Genomic DNA, 20,065 nt, shown 5'->3' on the forward strand with positions numbered 1-20,065 from the left:
AGTTCCTCGAGACCGCTGAAGCCTTTTTTTATTGCCCTTGCATGCAGACGAGCATACGACCTACCTGATGATAAATGGTTACCGTCGCCCATGCACTTCAGCAATGCCAGGAGCAGAGCCAAGCCGCTGCCTCCGTTAAGTACTCTCCACAAGCCTCGGCTGAAGAAGGATATGTCATAGCGCTCGGGAAACACCGCGGAGGGGAGCTCATTCCAAAGCCTTATTTGGGTCCGGCTAATTAACCACCGCCAGACATTCGGCGTTGACTCTTTTACGATGGAAAGGTCAAACTCCAAGTTAACCCTCCTTTTTCTCATCCGGGCTTGGGACCGGCATTGGCAGAGTTATGAAAACGAAACTAAATACGAATAAATAATAGAACTGATGATTCCTAATAAGAGGATAAGAAAGAGAAACGAGTACCAACTATACGCGTAATGTAACACAACGCGACGGTCACCCGAGGAAGGGGCAACTTACGCCAACTACCCTCGGAATACAATGCAATTTTTTTTGCACTAAATTAGAAGAACAGTTCACGACCTGGCTTAGTGGTCATCGTAGTAAAACTATCACAGCGCGTTTGCCGCCACTTACCTTGAGGCATGAGATCGAAATTTCAATTACTAGCAGTCTTACCAGTAAAGTTGATGGTTTGGGAGGTTTAACGACTAAAGGAAGATCTTCCACCAAGCCGGTGATATTGCTCGGTAGACCGACGGTCCGAATGTTGTTCGGAACTTGTTTATATGCAAGCATGTATTTAAATTGTCGTAAGCGAGTTTTTTTTATTGCTTAGATCGGTGAACGAGATCACAGCCCACCTGGTGTTAAGTGGTTACTGGGGCCCATAGACATCTACGATATAAATGCGCCACCCACCTTAAGATATCAGTTCTAAAGTCTCAGTATAATTACAATGGCTGCCCCAACCCTTCAAACCGAAACGGATTACTGCATCACGGCAGAAATAGGTAGGGTGGTGGTACCTACCCGCGCGGACTCACAAGAGGTTCTACCACCAGTTATTCATCAAGGCATCATTGTGTTCTATGATGGCTACACTCACAATGGAAAGGCCTTTGATAAACTACGTAGTAAAGTCTTCTAATTTCGTGAATACACTAAACGATAAGTACATTCGATACATCCAGGTAACTCCCGAAGTTCCCATCTCGGTGGACGCTCTCAGCGAGCTCGTGAAGACTCGGCCCTCGTGCTGGAGAACGTTCTGCGCTCTGGTCTACATAAGGACCGTGCGGATGATCAGGGATCCCTACAAGCTGTACGTCATGATCTTCCTGCCAATCAGTGAGTATTCTTTTTTTTTTATAGCCCTTATAGGCAGACGAGCTTACGGCCTACCTGATGGTGAGTGGTTACCGTCACCCATGGACTTCAGCAATGCCAGGGGCAGAGCCAAGCCGCTGCCTACCAAATCTTACTTTAATCTGAATGTTGCAGATATTTTTTCTGTTGTCTGAAGCCGCTGCGTTCATCTGCAGTGCGATGATCAAACCAAAAGACCATTATTGGTATCAGACCCTGAGATAAAATTCAGCCTTCACCTCCTTCGACTTAGGTTTAAAATTGGCGGTTTGATCGTAAAGCTGCTGATCTTCATGAGCATCATGTTTTTTTTTTTATTGCTTAAATGGATGGACGAGCTCACAGCCCACCTGGTGTTAAGTGTTTACTGGGGCCCATAGACATCTACAACATAAATGCGCCACCCACCTTGAGATATAAGTTCTAAGATCTCAGTATAGTTACAACGGCTACCCCACCCTTGAAACCGAAACGCATTACTGCTTCACGGCAGAAATAGGCGAGGTGGTGGTACCTACCCGTGTGGACTCACAAGAGTTCCTACCACTAGTGAAAAATGTGAAAAAAATGAGCAATAAACCCGTTGATAAATCATACTTGACACCATTTGTCGCTTGTTCCCAGTATCCTGTGCCCTCGGTCTTTACATGAAGTCACGACAAATAGTCTTCTTCCGAATGCAGCCACTGACTTTGGGCCCAGATGCCTATTTCAACAGGACCCCCATAGCGCTGCATAGCGAACAGAATACCTTGAGAGAAGACTTCAAAGAATCGTTAGAGATCCTCGGAGCTCACCCAATAGTGGACTTCGATGGGAACTTCTCAAGTCTACTAGACATGGAGAACTTTGGGGCGTTTAGTCTGAAGGAGAGCTTAAATCCATATGGGAAGGTCATGGCGTATTATAACACAACTTACACGCACAGTTTGCCGATAATCATCAATTTGCTGGACAACAGTCTCTATAGGTGAGTCATAAAGTTTAATATTCAACATCAGGCTTTGTTACCCAAAGTTGCAAACAGCAGTATTAAAATAGCAGAAGCCTTTAAGGTTCGCGATAACTGTGTCCAGGGATTGCTGACGGCCACGAGCGACGGTAACCATTCACCATCAGATAGTCCGTGAGCTCATCAGCTTACAACGACAATTTTTTTTATGAAAAGTAGGTTTTGTGATGCCACTGTCTGCTCTTAAGTAGGTACCGAAGTCTAAAGACATTAACCACGCACATGGCGCCACCCAACTTGAAACAAGAGCTCAAGGCTCAGTTAGCACAACAGCTGCTTCAGCCTTCAAACCGAGCCACTGAGTTTCTCGCCGGATCTTCTCAGTGGGTGGCGTTTCCGATCCGGTGGTAGATTCAGCGAAGCACTGCTCTTGTTAGGGCCAGTGTTAGCAACAATCACTGGTGGTAGGACCTCTTGGGAGTCCGCGCGGATAGGTACCACCACCCCGCCTATTTCCGCCGTGAAGCAGTAATGCGTTTCGGTTCGAAGGGTAGGGTAGCCGTTGTAACTATACTGAGACTTTAGAACTTTTATCTCAAGGTGGGTGGCGCGTCTACGTGGTAGATGTCTATGGGCTCCAGTAACCACTTAACACCAGGTGGGCTGTGAGCTCGTCCACACATCAAAGCAATAAAAAAAAAGAGTTTAAAGGTCCGACACGTTGAACTGACCAGATCCGGACTACTCTCGACACCATAGTCCAAAATGCTCTACACTCGGCGGCAGATAAGAACAAATGGCGTAGAGTGATCCACAATAAACTCTTGTTGCGAGGAGGTGGTCATAACCTTCAGCATTGTGGAAACCGAAGCGAGGAGGAGAGGTTTAGCTTCATTTTCAGCAACTGACGACACCTAATTGTTGTTCACGCAGGGCCCTAATGTCAGCATCGGGGCTGGAGCACCACTTCAAACCAATAGAAGTGATGGCCCATCCGTTCCAGCAGACAGAGCAGCAGGAAGAGTTCAATTTGGGCAACGTCATCTGCGCTGTGTTCGTCGGCATGATCTTCGCGCTGGTACCCGTGACCCTGGCTGTCGACATCGTCTACGACCGGGAGGTAACGTGCCTAAAGTACAAAAGGCAACCGAATTATAAATGAAAATTTTTATTCTTTCTAGAAGTTTAAAACTCTATATTTGAATACGTGCTAGACAGAGAACGCACTATTTTGTACAGTGACGTCAGAAGAACACAATACGAACTCACTGACAACTCTTTCCGGTTTCTGTTTTCTTTCTTCACTTTCCTGCTTTGTTATCCGATACTTCTGATTGTTCTGCGCTATCTTCAACCTCATTACCAAAGTTAATTGTCAAATTCAAACTCACCTCTGACGCTGAGCAAAAAGAAAGTCAATGAAAACGTGATAAAAAGGCCTTATTTTGACCTATACCTCTTGAATTGGGCATCCCAGTTCTCATGGCTAGTTTTTTTTAATTTAATAATCGTGGAGGTAGGTGTACTTACTCATGGACCACCATAGACAGACACTTGATATCGGATCGCTTGGTGTAAAGAGTTTATGGGAGCATTCAGACATGAGATCGGAGTCCCACTTATAATGTATAAGGAATAACCGTTTCGCGACAGAAATAGGCGGGATGGTGATACTATCTCCAGACATACCATATTTCGGAGTTCGGAATTTATTTGGGATGTTTCCATTTGATCTTATTGCTTTGGCACCGTCCTAATGAGCTAACGACACATGAAGTGTTAGGTGATTTTGAGGCATGGCATTGCCCTCATTCAATTCATTAAAGACATTTGTGATGTTGGGAATAGTGTGAAAAAACAATGGGAATAAAACTTGAAATATGTTATTAAACATCAAATAGATATGAAGTTACGAAAGGAATGTTTGATTGGTTTGTGTTCAACGCATTCCAACGTGCTTTATCCTACCGTAGTGAACTTGCACTGTTGACATCACTAAAACTACTTTTGCAATTTGATTTTGTATTTTCTTTTGTCATTCAATTCCCTTCTTTAACCCGTCTCCAATGCTGAGGGTAGGTCTCTTCATATGGACTCCTATCTTTTTGGTCTCTTGACTTTCGCATCCAGTCCCTACCATTTTGCCCAGGTGGTCGGTCCATAATTACCAACGAATTCGAATATTTTACAGTTTTGGTGCCCATTCGTTCGTGTTGAGCCCACTATGTTTTAATTATGTCCACGACCCGAGAAAACCCAAATTAATCGCACGATCGTGATTGTTAATTGAGTGGCGCTCTGTTGCATAGCACCGTCCATGTGGATGAGTGTATATCATGTGCGCCAAGATATTCGTGTATCGAAATAGCCCAAAAGTCTTGTGCGTTTGTTACAGATCAAAGCGAAGAACCAACTTCGCGTGAACGGCCTCTCGATGAGCATGTACTTCCTCACTTACTTCACGATACTCATCATCATCATGATCATCACAAGCGTCGGCGTCCTGATTCTGGTGAGTCATGGGAATGCTGAGGAAATCAAGGATTTAGTGATTTGAATCATTCAGTCGGTGACAGGACAAAAGCGTCGAAAACAAGCCCAACACTTTTTAGTTGTGAACGAAACAGCCTGTTTGAACGTGAATGAGTACCATAGTAAATAAATGATATCTGTATGTAATAATAAATAAATGACACGCAGACGATGAGCAAACAAACCTTTTCATCATACGAATGTCTGCACGATGTGGGAATCGAATTGACAACCCTCGACGCAACACGGCCGTTTACTACAGCACCAGTCAGATTCAATTTCATTCTAAAGCTACTGGAACCACTTTGACAAAGCGGCACGACACGAGAACCCTCTCATCGTGGCCGCCGGTAATTACATTCCCGATCCTGTGGAAAGAATAGAAAGCAGTCGACGTCGCCCCAAACACGTCATTACGGATCCTCCCGATCCACTAACGGTGCTTTTAGGTACCTCAAGCACCGGTTACCGTTCTCGTCGAACCCGTCGCTTGCGACGAAGGGCTCGGCGAGTAAATTAACCCACAGACACAGCCCACTGAGTTTCTCGCCGGATCTTCTGGTCGGATCGGTGGTAGATTCTGCGAAGCACGGCTCTTGCTAGGGTTAGTGTTAGCAACGTCATCAGGTTTGAGCCCCGTGAGCTCATCTACTAGTTAAGGTTACGCTGAAATAGCCTCGCAAGGCTATCAGCTTAGGTAGGAAAAAAAATGCTACCGGTATGACGTTAATCATTTCGACAAAACCTCGAATCCTGAACATGATAACAGGTGATCCTGAACGACATCCCGAGCTTGACTAACGGCTCGGCCATCACGATGCTCTGTGGCCTGCTGCTGCTGTACAGTCCATCCGCCATACTGTTCAACACGTGCCTCTCGTACATATTCGACAAGATGGACTCCGCCCAGAGCATCATGCCGAACATCACGACCTGGGTCGGAGTCATCCCGTTCATCTTGGTCGCTGTTCTCGACACCTTTAAATGGGGTGAGCTGGTTTGGCTAATCAACAGAGTTTTGTTTTTTTGCTTAGATGGGTTCTCTCTCGTCCCACCTGGTCTTAAGTGGTTAGTGGAGCCCATAAACATCTAGAACGTCAATGCAGCCACCCACCTCGACAGATGGTTGTAAGGGTCTCACTTTTAACAGTACAACGGCTGCCCCGCCCTTCAAACCGAAACGCATTACTGCTTCACTATAGAACAGACAGGGTGGTGGCACCTACCCGTGCGGACTCGCAAGAGATCTTACCACCAGTAATATATTAGGTACCCAGTATATTTTAGGTTTATCCTCTTACTTTTTATTTGTCTTAATTTCGAACCCCTTTTGGGAATATATAGGCGGCTAGGGTGTGTACCGTAACCCTAGCTAGCACCAGCCCCATAGAGGATGGAGCTCCATCCTCTATGGGGCTGGGCCGGTTTATCAAACCTTGGCCTTCTCAAGCTTGAGAAGGCCAAGGTTTGATAAACGAAGAGACTTTGTCATTAAAACACTCTGATCCCGGTCTCATTTGAAGTTTACTGGGAAATATCCCAATTTTTTTTTCTCTTTTCTTTTTAATTCTTTGTGTCTGAGTGTGCAAGCGAGAGCGCGGATAAGGCGATAGAGAGGCACGATCGGCCCAAGTGTTAGCTTGTGACACATTTATCTCTCTTCTCGCGTGACGTCACAGCTAGCAGTCCGAGTAGTTCTGCTACTGACGTTATCACGTAAAACTATCGCCCGTAAGCCAATTTTACAGACAGCCAATTTTTTTTTTGTATATGTTACCATCCACTGTGCTTATGAGAATATTCTTAATATTCAGTCCCTTACAGGCAGCGACATCGCGTTCTACCTTCACCTGGTGTTCAGCTTCCTGGACGTCATGTACATACCGTACGCCATCATGTACTATGTTGACAGGTCAGTGACACAGAAATATCCATTAGAGACCAGTGTTTCTATCACCAAGTGCAAAGGAAACTGAGAGCCCTCGTAGTACTGTGATGAACACACTTCATCGAAGAACAGAAGGTATCTGACAAAGACTTGAGGCAAAGTCACCACTCCGTGGAAGACCTCACAGGACAGCTGTTAGACCTCAAGTCTCAAATGAGCACCTATTTTTTTTATTACCCGTGAAGGCAGACGAGCGTACGAACTGATGGTGAGTGGATACCTTTGCCAATGGACTTCAGCAACGCCAACAAAGCCAAGCCGCTGCCTACCGTTTCATATTCTCCACCAGCCTCGTTTGAAGAAGGATATGTCATAGCGCTCGGGAAACACCGTGGAGGGGAGCTCATTCCGAAGCCGGATGGTACGTTGCAAAAAAGATCATAAAATACGTATGCTAATATAAAAGAGATATTTGAAAGTCTTGTAAGTTGGAGTGTGCTGCCTCCGAACGCCATGACATGCCCTTCTTCAAACGAGGCTTATGGAGAGTATTAAGCGGTAGGCAGTGGCTTCGCTCTGTCTCTGGCATGGCTGAAGTCCATGGGCAAACCACTCATCATCAGTTCGTATGCTCGTTCGTCTGCCTACAAGGGCAATAAAAATAATTGTAAATCATATTTTATAGTATGAGGTAGCGCCCTCTGTGAATTGATATTTTAACTTCACGTCTAATGTATTCTATCTCATTCTCTCGCCGGCTGAATCCTATACATTTATGTGTTTGTGTCTCTATGGACTTATTTTTTCGTTTCATTCAGTTTGAAATGACAACGATTCTAAAGAAGTTTCACTTCAAAAAAAAACCTGCACAGGGTATACGTGACGTGCAACCTCCGGGGGGTGTGCACTACCCCCACCCTGGGCAGCTACTTCACGGCGGAGGTGTGGGTGCTGATCGCCGCCATGCTGCTACACGTGCCGCTCTGCGGGGCCGCACTCCTCGCCGCCGACAAGCTCAAGACTGGAGGGATCGCGGCCTTTGTAACTAGATTTTCGGACTTCTTTTTTTTATTGCTTAAATAGGTAAACGAGCTCACGGGCCACCTGATGTTAAGTGGTTACTGGAGCCACCGACAACATAAATGCCGCCACCCACCTTGAGACATAAGTTGTAAGGTCACACTTTTAACAGTACTAGAGGTCCCGCAGTAGTCGAAATTCGACTATAATTAATTAGAATTGTAAGTTTGTACCCTATTATGATTGTATTTTATACTTCTATAACCACAAATTTCGCCAGGGCTACACACTATAAAAAAATATTAATAAAGACAAACAATATTCTATTCTCAATTTGACAACAGACGTCAAGAACAAAAGTTTGACAATAAATAGTATGCATGCGTGTGTGCGTCGAATACATGGTATGTAGTGTGTGTAATGTTTCCTTTATTGATTTAATGTATCTTTTATGCATTATTTTAAAAAAATATTAGCATTGTGCACTTCTTCTCTATATTCTCTATAAGTGTGGAAAATTTCATACTCCTCCATCCGCGCGTTTTTCGTAAAAAGGGATACAAAGTTTTTGCTTCACGTATTAATATATAGACAACGGCTGCGCCACCCTTCAAACGCATTACTGCTTCACGGCAGAAATAGGCAGGATGGTGGTACCTACCCGTGCGCACTCAAAAGAGGTCCTACCACCAGTGATTACGCAAATTATAATTTTGCGGGTTTGATTTTTACTACACGACGATATCCCTTCACCGTGCAAGTCAATCGTGAACATTTGTTGAGTGCGTATTTCATTAGAAAAATTTGTACCCACCTGAGATTCGAACGGTGCATCGCTCAACACGAATGCACCGGACGTCTTATCCGTTAGGCCACGACGACTTGGTATCGGAATTCACGTGAGGTGCCTTAAATAATCCACCCGTGCCGAGGCTATAATCAAGTTAATTCATATTAAGAGATACGACTTTTGTACAGAGTTAAGGAATATGTTTTCATTATAGATTTATGTTGACAGAGAAGTCGAAAGCGCTCCGAGACGAGAGCGGGGAGCGTGAGCGGCGCGGGGGGCGGGGCGGCGGGCGCGGGGGGCGAGGAGGCGGCGTACGGCACGGAGGGGGGCGAGGACGGTGACGTCAAGCGGGAGAGACGACGGGTCGCCAACATACTCGCCAGCAACCAGAACAACATGCCACCCTTACTTGTTCATGTAAGCTGGTTTTTAACTTCAGACGTATGTATGTTTATAACGGAATCTTTGAACATGATTTTGACCCCGAACTCGAAATTTGGTATACTTATTAAGGACCGGTGACAATTCAATATTTAAAAAAAATTAAAAAAAGAATATTGAAAAAATTGAAATTCAACTAAAAAATAGAAAAGAAATTTTAATAAATTTCAATTTAAATTGTGTAAGAAAAAATGATTTTATGGTAAAAAAAGTGGCTTAACCCACAATTTTTTATATTCAAGCTTATATGACGTATAATGGAATTTATTTAAAATATAATAAATTTTGATGCAAAACCGGCCTATCCATAGTTTCACCCATAGATAACAGATGGCTTTGTAAACATTATTTTTGCACGTATTGTTTTTTTGCCTACTCAAATTCAAATTCATGAAAATTCAAATCTAATTGCCTCCATACTAACTATGGAAAGCTTAGGCCACTTTTGCGCGGACGGCCTCATATGTGAGCTTATCTTGGAAATATCGTAAGCGAGTTTCAGGCATCTGTCAAATATCTTGTGTTCTATGATGGATACCCGCCACATGATAATCACAAAATCAGTGGAAAAAGCATCACATCCGGTATTCTTCACCACGATACTTTCCCCCCGATCCCTAGAACCTTCGGAAAGAGTACAAAGTGCGCGGTACGGAGGACGGTGGGGGCTGCTTTGGTGACAGCAAGAGTCCCACGCGGCGGTCTCGGAGGACCGGCCTGGCGAGGCTGAGCTTGGCCGTGGAGGGAGGGGAGGTGTTCGGGCTCTTGGGCCATAACGGAGCCGGTAAAACCACTACAATGAAGATTATTACTGCCGAAGAGAGACCTACTTGTGGAACGGTGAGTTTATTATGTATTTCAAAGGTCCATTGTCGCTGTCCATACTCCAATGCGGTAGAGGCTGCTGTAAAGTTCAAGAACTACAACAATATTGGTCTAATATCCCAAATATATTTCTTCCGAATCAATCCTTTTGATTTAAAATCAACTTTTTTTAACACACAGCCGTGAAGCAGTAATTCGCTTTGGTTTGAGGAATATGGCAGCTGTTGTAACTATACTGAGACCATATCTCAAGGTGGGCGGCGGCATTTACGTTATGTAGATATCTTTAGGCTCTGATAACCACTTACATATGGTGGGCTCAGGTGGGATATAAGCCCGTCCACCCAAGCAATAAAACATAAAAACTATTATATGCCTTGATATAATCGTAGATGACCCATTTAATTCAATTATATAACGGTTCTACATACACACATATACCTTCTCTTTTAATTGTACCAAAGTCTTATACCGTATTATTATCTCTGTGATATCTTCTGGATAGGTAATGCTTGGTAGTCAAGACATAAGGGATTCCCAAGCGTCAGCGTTCCGCATGCTGGGCTACTGTCCGCAGCACGACGCGCTGTGGAAGAACGTCACCATCCGGGAGCACATCGAGTGCTACGCCGCCATCCGGGGTGTCAGCAACCAGGACATACCCCGGTAAATCTATACATATGAATAAAATTGGTGTGTCTGTTTTTAATATTTAAATAGCCGCTTTTTACTACATGCATATGAATATATATATACGGTACATACACCAAAATAACATTTTTTACAATTTTTGTCTATCTGTCTGTTTGTTCCGGCTAATCTCTGGAACGGCTGGACCGATTTTGACGGGACTTTCACTAATAGGTAGCTGATGACATAAAGAGTAACTTAGGCTACTTTTATAGACTAGCTTCGTCTCGCGACTTCACCCGTCGTACGACAATAACCGCGGATAACATTGCGAGACTCAGCTATCAATAATAAAATTTAATGTTCCCGAAGCGAAGCGAGGGCGGACGCTTGTAAAAAAATAAAATAAAAAAACCTTTATTTGATCTTGCTACATTGCTTCTTAATTTGCTAAATTGATTTAAACTCTAACACTATGTTTAATTACTAGCAAGGTCCCCAGGTTGGGTAAAGGCCTCCTCCAATGATGACCGCTTTTCTCTATCCTGTGCTAATTACCACCACTCTGGGCCAGCTGCTTTTTTTATTTCGTCCTCCCAGCGTGTGGAGGGCCTTCCTTTCTTCCTTTTTCCTTGAGGTCCTCTCCATATGGTGGTTCTGTAGGTCTGTAGGTCCATCTTTTATCTCTAAGCCTCGCTAAATGACCGGCCCATTTCCACTTTAGATTTTGGGCATAGTTTAAGGCATTATTAGCTTTTGTTATTTCTCTTATCTTTACGTATCTGATCTTATCTAGTTTTTATTTTTATTTTGAGCATGCTTCTCTCCATTCTTCGTTGATAGACTCCGGTACCAACACTCAAAGACAAACAGTCATCAGTTTTTTTTGGCCATAGTTAAGCCAGTGACTTCGCAAGCCATGATCCACATTAAGCTATTGCTATAGCCTAATGGACTACTAGAATTGAACTAATCAATTATTTTGCCCAAACATAAAATCTAATCGCACTAGAATAGAAGATATGCAAGCTTCATGGTATGGCATAGATAGTCAGAGTCTTAGTACCAAGTTCAGCTGACAAATAGTCAGAGTCTTAGTACCAAGCTCCGCTGACAAAGCAGCAATATCCTAAAGGACTTCATCCCGAAAAATTATAATTTGCGTAATTACTGATGGTAGGACCTCTTGTGAGTATGCGCGGGTAGGTACCACCGCCCTGCCTGATCCTACCGTGAAGCAGTAATGCGTTTCGGTTTGAAGGGTGGGGCAGCTGTTGTAACTATACTGAGACCTTAGAACTTATATTTCAAGGTGGGTGGCGTGTTCACGTTATGGATTTCTATGGGCTCCGGTAACCCCTTAACACCAGGTGGGCTGTGAGCTCATCCACCCATCTAAGCAATAAAAAAAGTACATTTCTTCTTAAAGAATCTGAAAAGAAGCCCTTTCCTTTTCATCCTGTGTCTACCCAATGCTGACTGTAGATCTCTTCATATGCACTCCGTTATTTTCGGTCTCTTGCATTTCGCATCCAATCCCTACCAGTTATTTTGACCAGGTCGATCTATTCCATTGGTTGTCAGCCCACGCTATTAAGTCCAGAACAAGGTCTCCATTTCATCGGATATAGGCCAATGCTCCTTCACTCCATCAGCAATTCCTGATTAGATCGATTATGGTTGCAGGATCGTGGACGCATACCTAAACGGTCTTCAAATAGCAGAGCACGCCGGTAAGAACGCGGAGGAATGCTCCGGGGGGACTCGTCGTAAGCTGTCCTTCGCTTTGGCCATGGTGGGCGCACCACGCGTAGTACTGCTAGACGAGCCCTCCACCGGGATGGACCCGAGGAGCAAGAGATTCCTATGGGACACCATTCTTGCCAGCTTCCAGGTGGGTTAGGGCCAATTGGTCACCCTCACGAATAACTAGTGCAATGAAGGAATAGCATCGGGTAATAAAAAACAAAAACCTACTGGTGGTAGGATGTCTTGTGAGTCCATATGGATAGGTACCACAATCCTGCCTATTTCTGCCGTGAAGCAGTAATGCGCTTCGGCTTGAGGATTTGGGGCAGCGATTCCACTATAAAACTGGCACTTAGAACGCATGTCTCAATGTAGCTGCATCAGTGTTGTTCATATCCATGGGCTCTGGACACCATTCAACGCCAGGTGGGCTGTAAGCTCGTCTGCCCATCTAAGCAATGGTAAAACTGCAATGTATAGCGTAAAAAATTCTATAGTCAACCTTATTTGTGATGTCTGTATACATTGCATTGCACATTACGAATTTTACGACTTCACTGATATACTCCCAGAAATCAACCCTGATTATTTCTTTTCTTGATATCATAAATTTTAATAAATTTGAATTAAAAATAGTTTAAGAAAAAATGATTTTATTGTAAAAAAACGTGGGGTGCTTTTCAGGATATTGTCAAAATAACCCTTCTACTCATATCTGTTCATAAAATATTTATAACTACTGATACCATGCACCCCACGCTTTTTTTACAATAAAATCATTTTTCTTACACTATTCTTAAATCAAATTTATTAAAATTTATTTTCTATTTTTTTAGTTGGATTTTCTATAAAAGCGTATTTTGTTAGCTTTTTTAAATTAATATTTATTTTTTCAATATTTTTTTAATATTGATATGTCATCGGTCCTTAATAAGTATACCAAATTTCGAGTTCATTCGACGTTATGAGGGGGGTCAAGATCATGTTCAAAGATTCCGTTATATACTAACATAATATACGTACGTCTAAAGCTAATAAAAGCGTATTAAAAAGCTAATTGGTTGTCTGTAAAGTCGGTTTACGGACGATAGTTTTACGTGATAACGTCAGTAGCAGAACTATTCGGACTGCTAGCTGTGACGTCACGCGAGAATAGAGATAAATGTGTCACAAGCCAAAGCTTTGGTCGATCGTGCCTCTCTATCGCTCGGTCGGCGCTCTCGCTCGCACGCTCAGGCTCGGGAGGAACGTGACACTTTTTCGTGCGTGCAGCCGGTGTTCATCGATTTACACCACTTTAAAGATGTGGTTTAACTTGTTATCTGAAGTTTTAACTATTAATACTTTATTTATAGAGTTTTTAACCATTTCCATTTGTTTGTAACCAGGGTAAGAAAGGTGCCATACTAACGACACATTCCATGGAAGAGGCTGATGCATTATGTTCCAGAGTTGGGATCATGGTTAAGGGGAGTTTGAGGTAAGGGTTCCTTAACAAACTTCTTTATATACACTCTTTATAGTTTAGCAGATTTGAAGCTTCTGCCACATCTTCTTGCGCCTTATGTCTGATTGGCGCAAAATATCTCTCGTCACATCAGATTTATGTCATTGATATTGAGTCCTGTGCGTGGAACTTTCCAATGAATTCTGATTTAGGGTTTATGGATCAGCAAAATAATTACATCACATTTAAAAAATGGCAGTAGTTTAATACATTAAAGAAAAATCAAAAAAATAATAATCTAAAAGCACAAAAAAATTTGGTGATTCATCTGTTTGTTGTGCTGATTGAGATTGTCTTTAGGTGTATCGGTTCAACGCAACACTTGAAGAATCTATACGGAGCCGGGTACACGCTGGAGATGAAGATAGGGCAGACCAATCAGAAATCAACGGTATGTTAATTTATATATTTATATTTATTATTGCATAGATGGGTGGACGAGCTCACAGCCCAACTGGTGTTAAGGGGTTACCGGAGCCCATAGACATCTACAATGTAAATGCCGCCTTCTACCTTGAGATATGAGTTTTCTCGAGTCGCTGGTAAACTACGCCCGGACGGGTGGGTGAGTTCACGGGCTCAACCTGAAAGAATTTGTTAGCAAGAGCAGTGCTTTGCTGAATTTACCATTCAATCAGAATCGCGACGGAGGAGATCTGATGAGAAACTCAGTGGGCTGTGTCTATGGGTTAAGTCTTGCTTGACTTGCACACACTCTTGGCGGTCCCCTGGCATTCCCCTACCAATATTACTACCATCAGAGTTTGACTGTTTTTTTTTATTGCTTAGATGGGTGGACGATCTCACAGCACACCTGGTGTTAAGTGGTTACTGGAGCCCATAGACATCTATAACGTAAATGCGCCACCCATTTTGAGATATAAGTTCTAAGGTTTTTTTATTTTTTATTGCTTAGATGAGTGGACGAGCTCACAGCCCACCTGGTGTTAAGTGGTTACTGGAGCCCATAGACATCTACAACATAAATGCGCCACCCACCTTGAGAGATAAGTTCTAAGGTCTCAATTATAGTTACAACGGCTGCCCCACCCTTCAAACCGAAACGCATTACTGCATCACGGCAGAAATAGGCAGGGTGGTGGTACCCACCCGTGCGGACTCTCAAGAGGTCCTACCACCAGTACTTACAAGTGCTTTCCAGATGATGGAGGGGGACATGTCCATGTCGCCTTCGCCGCTGAGGTCTGCGGAGAACTCACCTTCGCTCGGAGAAGCTGATGAAGGTAAAGCTTATTTTGAAGATAGATCAGAACAGAATTATTATTTAGTACACGACTACCTGACCCGGCAGACTTCGTAGTGCCTCAATCGATAAATAGAAAACCTAAACTTTTGTATAAAATAAACTTAAAACAAAACAAAAGAATCCGTCCGACAGGGGTCACATGAAAGGTAAAACAAAATTGTTATTTTTATTTAATTCCGAGCACTTTCATATTTATCTACCTTTTAAACCTTCTCTGGACTTCCACGAATAATTCAAGACCAAAATTAGCCAAATCGGTCCTGCCGTTCTCGAGTTTTAGCGAGACTAACGAACAGCAATTCATTTTTATATATAACTAGCCAGGTCATAAGTATTGTCACACAGTAAAAACTTTTCTTTTAGAATGCTGGCCACAAAAAAGTTTATTGAATTCGAATTTCGAATTGTTCATCAAAATTAAAATGTACAGTCAAAACCGTTTACTGCGACATCGTTTAGATCAACATACCGGTTATAATAACCTAGAACAAAGGTCCCGGCTGAATGCTATATGACCGCCTTATTAAAAATATTGCTTTCTACGACATTGGTAATAACGACATACCTCATAAAACGACCACATTTAACTAATATTTCGGAGAATTAGATCTGTTAGAACGACCGGCTCAGCTGTATTGTAAACAATTTGAATAGGTATCCACATTTGTCTTCAACGGCTATTAAAATCAGGATAGAAAACAAAGGGATTTCGTTTAGTGTAGGGTCTTTTCTAATTCTTAGAAATAAAACACGTGCATGCGGTAGAGTCAAAGCCCGCTTCTTCATATCTCTTCAGTTAGTTTGTTACTTATCTATACACAAGATGCACTAAAACTTTGTGGAGTTATTCGTGAAACTTACAAAATGTCGCAAAACAAAAGAAAACAAATTAATATTGAAGAATAATCGCGTATTATATCCAAACTAGAGAGCGGAATTTCAAACAAAGACAGCAAAGGAATATGGTGTATGACACTCGACACTTTCAACCATTTGGAAAGAGCGATGACGATACGTTGATTAAAATCCAACGTGAATTACAAAATATCTATGAGCAAAAGAAGTGTTCCAAACAGACCAAAATTACAGATTTTATGCTCACATAAAAATAATATGCATTGTACTTATGTGTAATAAACAAAATGTACATAGTTGAATAAATATATTTTTCCAATAATTCCCTATTGATTTGTTTGTACTTGTACGATACACATTAAGCATCACCGGTTGTTACGACTATCGGTTTTTACGACTGAATATGAGCAGTCCCTTCGATGTCGTTATAACAGATTTTGACTGTATTTCATTTTAGAATTTTACTCATTTTTAAATATGGAGTGGACGCTTAAAGACCGTGTTGCAGTTATTGCGTTGCATCGTTGCGGTTACGCGCCAATTCAAATTTTTAACATACTGAAAAATTTGAATATAACCAAAAGATTCGTTTATCGTACCATCAAACGATACAATGAAGACTCTAGTGTAGATGACAGGGCAAGAAGTGGTCGCCCTCGGTCTGTTAGGACTCCAGCAGTGATAAAAGCTGTGAAGGCGCGAATTCAAAGAAATCCCAAACGTAAGCAGAAACTGTTGGCCCTTCAGATGGGGTTAAGCAGAACCACGGTGAAAAGGATGTTAAATGAAGACTTAGGACTTCGGGCATATCGAAGAAAAACAGGACATCGTTTGAATGCTCGTCTAATGGACCTGAGACTGAAGAGATGCCGCGCTTTGTTGAAGCGGTACGCGGGAAAAAAATATCGGGAAATTCTTTTTTCGGATGAAAAAATTTTTCCCGTAGAAGAGAGCTACAACAAACAAAATGATAAGGTGTACGCACACAGTAGTGAAGAAGCGAGCAACCGTATTCCGCGTGTCCAACGAGGTCATTTTCCATCCTCGCTCATGGTATGGTTGGGAGTTTCTTATTGGGGCTTAACAGAGGTACATTTTTGTGAGAAAGGTGTAAAAACGAATGCAGTTGTGTATCAAAATACAGTCCTGATGAACCTTGTGGAACCTGTTTCTCATACCATGTTCAATAACAGGCACTGGGTATTCCAACAAGATTCGGCGCCAGCTCATAGAGCGAAGAGCACACAAGACTGGCTGGCGGCGCGTGAAATCGACTTCATCCGGCACGAAGACTGGCCCTCCTCCAGTCCAGATTTGAATCCGTTAGATTACAAGATATGGCAACACTTGGAGGAAAAGGCGTGCTCAAAGCCTCATCCCAATTTGGAGTCACTCAAGACATCCTTGATTAAGGCAACCGCCGATATTGACACGGACCTCGTTCATGCTGCGATAGACGACTGGCCGCGCAGATTGAAGGCCTGTATTCAAAATCACGGAGGTCATTTTGAATAAACTTTAGTGTCATAAGAATCTATGTTTTGTTAAGTTCATTTTGGTATATGAATGGTTACATAATGAATAAACTTGTTTCAATTATTTTACATTAAACTATTGACAGAATTTATGACCTGACTAGGTATAGATTAGACTGGTTGTCGTAGAGTAGGCACGGAGACCATTGGCATTCACCACATCGAGCTGTGAAGTATCCAACAGTATTAAGTTATTTAGTGACGGAAATTTAAAATTACACCGGTCTTTTGTTTCCTCATGTCTTTTTCATCATCGTATCAGTCGTAAGGTCTTCGACAGTGAACAGTTCCTGAAATGACGAGCGAGAAACGGCGTCAATTCTTCATCAGATCTCTTGTCCAACTATGTTTTTTTTTATAGCTTAAGTGGGTGGACGAGCTCACCTGGTGTTAAGTAGTTACTGAAGCCCATAGACATCTACGACGTAAATGCGCCACCCACCTTGAGATATAAGGTCTCAAGTATAGTTACAACGGCTGCCCCACCCTTCAAACCGAAACGCTTTACTTCTTCACGGCAGAAATAGGCAGGGTAGTGGTACTTACTCGCGCGGAGTCACAAGAGGTCCTACCACCAGTACAAATCGTGTCGCGTCATCGAACCCTAGACCCATGCTACGAAACATCATCAAACGTCACTCCTAGCTAGTTGTAGATTGAGTGTTGTGTATTGAATATTCCAGGGGGGTCGGTGTCCGTGTCTGGGAGCGTGGAGCTCGACGGGGAGGTGGAGGTGGTGGACGCGTCCATACACACGCCACTGGTGGCCGGCACCCCGCCCCTCGTCAGGCACCGACACCACAGGTACCACCGGCGTTCCATTGGCCTCTCTGCTCTAGTCCACATACACGGTTTACTACTTCTCTTCGACCTGAAGTCTCAGAGTAAAAGACCGGTCACCGTCCTCACCGAGCCTGTCGGTCCCGACTCGGCGAGTAAATTAACCCACAGACAGAGTCCACTGAGTTTCTCGCCGGATCTTCTAAGTGGGTTGCGTTTCCGATCCGGTGGTAGATTCTGCAAATCACTGCTCTTGCTAGGGCCAGTGTTAGCAACACTCCCGGTTTGAGCCGCGTGAGCTCACCTACACGTCAAGGAGAAGCTGAATTAGCCTCTCAAGGCTATCATCAGCATAGGTGGGGAGAAAAAGAAGAAAAAAAAGGTGAAAGGTTTACACTGGTGAATCAACGGAAAAACATGACAACATTATGATCCTGATGATGATTATGACCTGTTATCGTCTGAGACTATAAAATTTCACACTTATCTTTATATAACTGAGTGAACAAATATCAATGTATTTACAAGTAGCTGTCTTTTCAGCCTAATTAACGATTAGGCTTGGCTGAGTCCCGCGTCACACATAATTAAGTGGGCCGTTTGCCATGCCTCCGAGAACAATGTTAACCTTACCTTCAACATTTTACTGGTGGTAGAACCTCATGTGAGTCCGCGCGGGTAGGTACCACCACTCTGCCTATTTCCGCCGTGAAACAGTAATGCGTTTCGGTTTGAAGGGTGGGGCGGCCGTTGTAACTATACTGAGATCTTAGAACTTATATCTCAATGGGAGTGGCGCATTTACGTTGTAGATGTCTATGGGCTCCGGTAACCACTTAACACCAGGTGGGCTGTGAGCTCGTCCACCCATCTAAGCAATAAAAAGAGGCTTGGCTGAGTCCCGCGTCACACATCATTGGGTCGTATGCCATACCTCTGAGGGCTGATATCTTGACCTTGACCACGCAGGTCTGAGTCTGGCGGCGGGGCGAGCGCGGAGGCCGCCATCGCGCTAGTGGGCGAGCTGTTCCCGGCGGCCGTGCTGGAAGAGAGCTTCGCGGAGCGGCTCGTGTTCTCCGTGCCGCAGTCCGCGGTCTCCAGCCTCGCGCGCTGCTTCCAGCAGATCGAGGACGGTACGGTGCCACTACACTCCACCACCATTTTTTTTATAATTGAAGGATTACTCGTGACCCGGAGGACATTCCAGTTCCACCAGGACAGGTGGGCGAGCAAAGGCTCAGCCAGGGGGGGCGGGATTTGCTAACAGCTGCCCGAGCGCCTCCGAAGGAGACCTGACAACTCAAGAGCAATTGCTTCGCAAATGAATCTACTACCGGATCGGAATCGCGACCCGCTGATAATATCCGGCGAGAAACTCAGCAAGCTGATTCATGGATTAGGTTGCACGTCGACCTCTTTGTCGAGTTCGACGAGTACGGTTACCGGGGTCCCTAAGCCTGTTCCTAATGTTAGATAAGGACTCCACCACCATATATTCAGGGATTACAATTAGAATTATTATGATTTGCAATTGGTTAGTCTCAGCTCGCGTTCCCAAAGGGTATTCGTCTAAACTTTAATTCCACACTAATAATCATCATTATCGTTCTCCTGCCCTCCCAGTCACCTGGGGTCAGCGCAACACGTTTTCTTCTTCCATACTCCTCTATCATATACCATATCTTCGCTCACTCCCCTATTACACAATGTAATGTCTTTCATGCAATGTAATGTAATATTAAAATCAATTTTATTTCACTATAGGCTAATCATAATGACTGTGTAACGTCTGTGAACTCCAGCTACTACTTACTACCCGGTCCTTATACTACTACTATAAGTCACGTATTTCAGTCGTTGTTCAAGTACGTTAGTGTTTGGTGTAACAGAGATAGCGCTCTACGAAACCGAAATTAGCCGATTGTCTCTATCCAAAGGTCGATGTGCGGTATTTATTGCCGG

General features: G+C 43.4%; 1 protein-coding gene across 1 annotated transcript in view; it reads left to right on the plus strand.

Moving 5' to 3' along the window:
• Window positions 1–20,065, plus strand: part of LOC114242572 (cholesterol transporter ABCA5) — a 66,552-nt gene that overhangs the window by 37,311 nt on the left and 9,176 nt on the right. The window contains exons 20-35 of the mRNA XM_028173777.2: window positions 1,155–1,311; window positions 1,954–2,299; window positions 3,215–3,401; window positions 4,677–4,793; window positions 5,583–5,802; window positions 6,638–6,725; window positions 7,574–7,742; window positions 8,740–8,931; window positions 9,577–9,795; window positions 10,286–10,446; window positions 12,097–12,304; window positions 13,548–13,639; window positions 13,967–14,057; window positions 14,829–14,910; window positions 18,007–18,127; window positions 19,073–19,236. Of these exons, the coding sequence (XP_028029578.2) occupies window positions 1,155–1,311; window positions 1,954–2,299; window positions 3,215–3,401; window positions 4,677–4,793; window positions 5,583–5,802; window positions 6,638–6,725; window positions 7,574–7,742; window positions 8,740–8,931; window positions 9,577–9,795; window positions 10,286–10,446; window positions 12,097–12,304; window positions 13,548–13,639; window positions 13,967–14,057; window positions 14,829–14,910; window positions 18,007–18,127; window positions 19,073–19,236 (2,614 nt within the window). The remainder of the gene's footprint in view (window positions 1–1,154; window positions 1,312–1,953; window positions 2,300–3,214; window positions 3,402–4,676; window positions 4,794–5,582; window positions 5,803–6,637; window positions 6,726–7,573; window positions 7,743–8,739; window positions 8,932–9,576; window positions 9,796–10,285; window positions 10,447–12,096; window positions 12,305–13,547; window positions 13,640–13,966; window positions 14,058–14,828; window positions 14,911–18,006; window positions 18,128–19,072; window positions 19,237–20,065) is intronic.

Source organism: Bombyx mandarina, chromosome 16 (genome assembly GCF_030267445.1).
Source record: "Bombyx mandarina strain Sakado chromosome 16, ASM3026744v2".
Lineage (NCBI taxonomy): Eukaryota > Metazoa > Arthropoda > Insecta > Lepidoptera > Bombycidae > Bombyx > Bombyx mandarina.